The sequence below is a fragment of the Elephas maximus genome, chromosome 2 (assembly GCF_024166365.1).
Source record: "Elephas maximus indicus isolate mEleMax1 chromosome 2, mEleMax1 primary haplotype, whole genome shotgun sequence".
Lineage (NCBI taxonomy): Eukaryota > Metazoa > Chordata > Mammalia > Proboscidea > Elephantidae > Elephas > Elephas maximus.
Genome location: NC_064820.1, coordinates 192,377,813 through 192,383,221, shown reverse-complemented (window position 1 = coordinate 192,383,221; position 5,409 = coordinate 192,377,813). Strand labels below are relative to the sequence as shown.

At 58.6% G+C, this 5,409-nt stretch overlaps 1 protein-coding gene across 1 annotated transcript; it reads left to right on the top strand.

Moving 5' to 3' along the window:
- Positions 1-670: 670 nt before the first annotated feature.
- NKX2-5 (NK2 homeobox 5) lies at positions 671-3,108 on the top strand. Its single transcript, XM_049874333.1, has 2 exons — positions 671-1,001; positions 2,468-3,108. Exons 1-2 carry the CDS (start codon positions 671-673, stop codon positions 3,106-3,108), a joined length of 972 nt encoding a protein of 323 aa, XP_049730290.1.
- The last annotated feature ends 2,301 nt before the right edge of the window (positions 3,109-5,409 follow it).

Below are 5,409 nucleotides of genomic sequence, written 5' to 3'. Positions count from 1 at the left end.
CCAAACAGAGCCCCCAAATTGTCCAGGACCTTCCCCTCCTGCCATCATTCCACAGCACAGCCTCTCCCCCATGCTCGTCTTCCCAGTCAGACACCTGTGTGATGAAGCCTTAATGACCCCTGAGAAAAATCCCTCCAAGCTCCCCCCACCCCAATCCTTCACTCTCCTCCCACTGTTTTGGATGCTGAGGAGTATTTCTTCAAATCTCAAACCCACCCATCACCACCCAGAGGTGGGGCTCAAAGAAAATGGGGCACTTTCCTGTGAATGTGCCTTGGTGGGTTTTTCAGGCTGATACTATGGAGGAAGCTCAGGCTACAGAAGCAAAAAAGGGAGAGCCTCGCAAATGTGTGGTGGCCCCTTTAAAAAAGCTGAGCAGGAATTTTTTTTTTTTTTTTTTGAGCCGTATGACTATATTAGGTGACACAAAACTGCTCATCGCTCCTGTCATCGCGTCCCCGGCCCAATGGCAGGCTGAGCGCCCCCTCCTCCGACCTGGTCCCGCCTCTCCTGCCCCTTGTGCTGAGCGCTACCTGCTGCCCCGCCACATCCCGAGCAGGAAGGCGGGTGCACGGGCAGGCGGCGGGCACCATGCAGCGAAGCTGCCAAGGGCCGTGGGCAGCGCCGCTCTCTGCCGCCCACCTGGCGCTGTGAGACGGGCGCTGCCACCATGTTTCCCAGCCCTGCGCTCACACCCACGCCATTCTCTGTCAAAGACATCCTGAACCTGGAGCAGCAGCAGCGCAGCCTGGCCGCCGGGGAACTCTCGGCGCGCCTGGAGGCCACCCTGGCGCCCGCCTCCTGCATGCTGGCGGCCTTCAAGCCCGAGGCCTACGCGGGGCCCGAGGCAGCGGCGCCGGGCCTCCCGGAGCTGCGAGCCGAGCTGGGCCCTGCGCCTTCGCCTGCCAAGTGCGTGCCTGCCTTCCCCGCTGCATCCACCTTCTATGCGCGCGCCTATGGCGACCCCGACCCTGCCAAGGACCCTCGAGCAGATAAGAAAGGTGAGAAGAAAACACAAGCCCCTCTCCTCTCCCTCCCTGCAGACACTGGCCACCCGGGTCAGTTTGCCTCCAAATCCCGTCGCCAAGAAGCCCGGGCCCAGGAGGTGGAGACGCGACCTCCTGAACTGAGGGTCGGAGACAGGAGGCTCCCGAGTGTGAGAAGCGAGGTTGTCTGGAGACCTCAGCGCCCCGCGTCCAATCGGAGGTTTGGAAGAAATGTTGGGTAGAAAGCATCAGAAACGAGACAGAAAAAAAAAAAAAAAAATCGGTCTAACAAAGCCCCAGGCGGCTGGGGCCCTGCTCCTGGGTCTGTTACGAAGTTGAGTTGTAAGTTTGTTGTAGGGGTTTCTGAACACCGTTTGGATTTAGGAGTCTTTCTGAGGATCTGACGAAAACCGCTAAACAAAAATTAAATTCTGCCTATCAGCCATACTTTTATTCACAATTGGAGGAGGGTCCTAGACCTTCTGTTGTTACCCATGGCCCTCGGTTTCTTGGGCCTTTCCTCCTTTGTGCCGGGAGAGTATAGTCTTCGGGAACAAGGGTCTTTATTTTAAAATGGAATAGGCTGGACACTCGGAAGTCTGGCTTAGCAGCATTGTTTTCCCAGCACAATTTCTCGGAGCGGGTAGGGCCTAGAGGTTCTCTCGTAGGAAACGTTAGAAAATGCTGCGCGACTGAAGCTGCTAGGCAGTAGAGATGGCTGGGGATTGTGTCCAGATCTGCGCCCAAGCCATCTCGGGGCCGAGGAGGGAGGCGGGCCCCGCCGCGGAAAACCGCTTGCTGGACAGTCCCCTGGTTAATGCGGGCTCCGCGCGAACCCCGGGAGGACAGGCACCCGGGCCCGGGCCGATGGGCGCCTGAGAGGTCGGAGAAGATTTGTAGATTGGTCTAGGAGCAGAGAGAAGGCGACCTGGGAACAGATGCAGCCGGGCATGGCCACTAGAATCGATAACCCCGCAGCGGTCGTGCCAGAGCCTTGGATCACCAACTAGTATCTCTTGGTTTTCTGGCTCCAGTTCTCAATTTTGAGACGATGTGTCCGCCCCCGGGGTGAGGCCTCAGCCTGCCTCCGTTTAACTCTCAAACCAAAGTAGTCCTATCATTCACTCCAGCGTATCACCTGGCTTTATTATTTTTGCAGCCTAAAAAAAAAAAAATTTTTTTTTTTTTAAAGCTCTTGGGCACTGTATGTCTCCCTCGCCAGGGTACGAACTGTCCCGGAGCAGGGCCCTCTCTTGACCTGTTCTCTCGCGCACAGCGCCGTGCCTGGCACGTAGTAGGCGTTCAGCAAATGCTAGCTGACTGTCAAACGAAAGCCGAGTTGTCTACGGTATTCAGTGCACTTGGCACAGTGAACTGCAGCCTAACTGGGCTCTCAGGCAGGGCAGGGCGGCACCGCCAGGGCCTACTACCTGGTGGGCGCTCCGCTCTGACCAGGGTCTCTGCCTCTCTGTCCCCCTCAGAGCTGTGTGCGCTGCAGAAGGCTGTAGAGCTGGAGAAGCCGGAGGCGGACGGCGCGGAGCGGCCCAGGGCGCGACGGCGGAGGAAGCCGCGGGTGCTCTTCTCGCAGGCGCAGGTCTACGAGCTGGAGCGGCGCTTCAAGCAGCAGCGGTACCTGTCCGCCCCAGAGCGTGACCAGCTGGCCAGCGTGCTAAAGCTCACGTCCACGCAGGTCAAAATCTGGTTCCAGAACCGGCGCTACAAGTGCAAGCGGCAGCGACAGGACCAGACTTTGGAGCTGGTGGGGCTTCCCCCGCCTCCACCACCTCCCGCGCGCAGGATCGCGGTGCCAGTGCTGGTGCGCGACGGCAAGCCGTGCCTAGGGGACTCGGCGCCCTACGCTTCCGCTTACGGCGTGGGCCTCAACGCCTACGGCTATAACGCCTATCCCGCCTACCCAGGTTACGGTGGCGCGGCCTGCAGCCCTGGCTACAGCTGCGCCGCTGCTTACCCTGCTGGGCCGCCGCCAGCGCAGCCGGCCACCGCCGCCACCAACAACAATTTCGTGAACTTCGGCGTCGGGGACTTGAATGCGGTGCAGAGCCCAGGAATTCCGCAGGGCAACTCGGGGGTGTCCACGCTGCATGGTATCCGAGCCTGGTAGGGAAGGGACCCGCCTGGGGCGCCACTGAACGATCCCACCTCAATGGAGGGGCACTGACTCTCAGGGGGAGGGAGGGCTCCCGTCAGGGCCGTGGACCCCTTGGATTTCACATTCACTCCCGCAGAGGTCTCGGAACATTTTTCCGACCCGTGCGCCTTTCTCTCCCCGCTCTGGAGTTTGTGGCCTAGTTTACGCAGCAGCCTGTGGTGAGCGAACCCACAGCCTGATGCCTTAGCCACCGCCCCGGGAGTGCCTTCCGAGCGCCCATGGGCACCCTCAATGGGCCGAACACCAGCCAATTGGGGCTGAGAGTCCGGGCGCGCGGGGCCTAAGATCCAGCCGCCCTTCCCCCAGCCTGGGCCCGGCGCCCGGGCCCTCAGCTGACTTGCCATCGCCTCCCACCCACCCGTATTTATGTTTTTACCTGTTGCTGTTAAGAAATGAGACACCCTTTCGCATTAAAGAGAGTGCGCTGACCCCGCACGTGTTCTTCTTTCCCCTCGCGGCGCTGCAGAAACAGAATTCCGGAAGGCAGAGGCAGCCTGTCGCGGCTGGTCTGGGGTCGCAGGCACATTCACTGGGAAAATTAATAAATGATAACAAAAACGAACTCGTGCTGGTTCCAGCGTTAGGCGCTTTCTGGAATTGTCTAGAGTAATCTTAACTAATCCGAAAAGGGAGGTCCTATTTTAAAATTTAGTAAACTGAGGCCTGGGGAGGTTGAATGCCTTGCCTGCATGCAAGTCGCGGATAACAACAGAGCTAAAGTTCATTTCCAGGCCTGTCTTACTTCAGAGACTGGGGTAGCCTGCCCAGAGCTCTCAAACGCAGGCCTTGAACCAACCCTTCTGTATACATACCAGGCACCGTTAGGGAACGGTGCATTACTCATCCCGCTTAAAAGAATACCTTAGCCCATTTTACAGATGAGAAAGCTGAGAACCAAAGCGTTGGTCAAGCTGCCCAGAACTACCCAACCCAGCAATTTTCCAACCTCACGACCTGGACTGAGCACAGAGATTGCACCGCAGAGAGATGTCCTGCAGGCCATTCTCTCCAGGGGGTGAGGCCACATGATTCAATGGGCAGGAAAGCCCCAGGGCCATAACCAAACAGACATCTTCTCCTCACAGCATTAAACTAATCTCGCCATACTCCTGACAGACAAGTACAGTGGCAGCGGTTATAGATGAAAAAAGTGAGGCTGGAGGATACCAAGCTAAAAAACCTGCTTGCTTCCTAACTTAACTTGCCAGCTGTGCACCTCCCCTTTTGGTCTGTAAATTGAGGATGACAGGGATGCCTCACTCTGAGCCGGGTCTCACTAGCCCACAGGAGCACGGGCCTGATCCCTAACAAATCTGTCCCGAGACCCCGGGTCCAGGAGGAACTGCCCAGCGCTTCTTACAAAGAGAAAAAAGCAGCTGGGAATCGGGGCTTTGTGTTCCCGCGGGGTACGAGATTTGGGCCAGGAAGCTCCGGGCGGGCTGCGTAGGGCGACCGGGCTTGGGGCTACGGGACACCGGCCGAGAGCGCCCTAACGCAGCCCAAATTTTGCTGGTGGCGACCAGGCACAGAGCGCGGCTCGATGTGCGCCACCGACTCCTGGGAAGAGTCGCCTGACCCGGGGTGCCGCGACCGCCAGCCGTGCAGCGACTGCGCTGGGGACCATGCAACGCTGCCAGAGTCAGTTCTGTCCACTCTCTGGGTAAGTGCCTCCACCCAGGCCCGCGTTCCGTCCGCGAGGCGAGAGAAGAGAGATGCTAGGAGATTCTAAATGCTTACCCCTTGCTGGAGCCGCGCAAGGCACTGGAATGGACGCCGGTAAGGTATTGCTGCCGGACTGGGCTGCACTCGTCCACCTTGGCGGGTATCAGGGCTGGGCCGTGGCACTAGGGGGAACCGGCGAGCTCAGGGCTTGGCCTGGGGCCCGGAACCTGAATTCCCCTTGCTGTGGTTGGGAGGCATTTGGGGAGGAGGATACGTTCAGCTCCGCTGCGGCCTTCTGCCTCCTGGACCTGTGACCTCGCTGTGAGACTTTTTCCGCTTTTGCTGACCTTCTCATAGTTCACAGGATGACCCCGTCTCAGGGAGGAGCAAACTGAGGCTCCGCTGGGCCACCAGGCCATCTTTTAAGCAGGATAGCGCCACTTGGCAGGCACCAAGCCCTAGCAAGCAGCCTAACTCACAACCACGGGAACCTTTCTACCAGGAAATCACCCAAATTCATGCTCTTTTCTTAACCAAATCAGAGTATTTGCTCACAACTGCCTGGGGTCCTGCACAGCCTTGGCCGTTTTT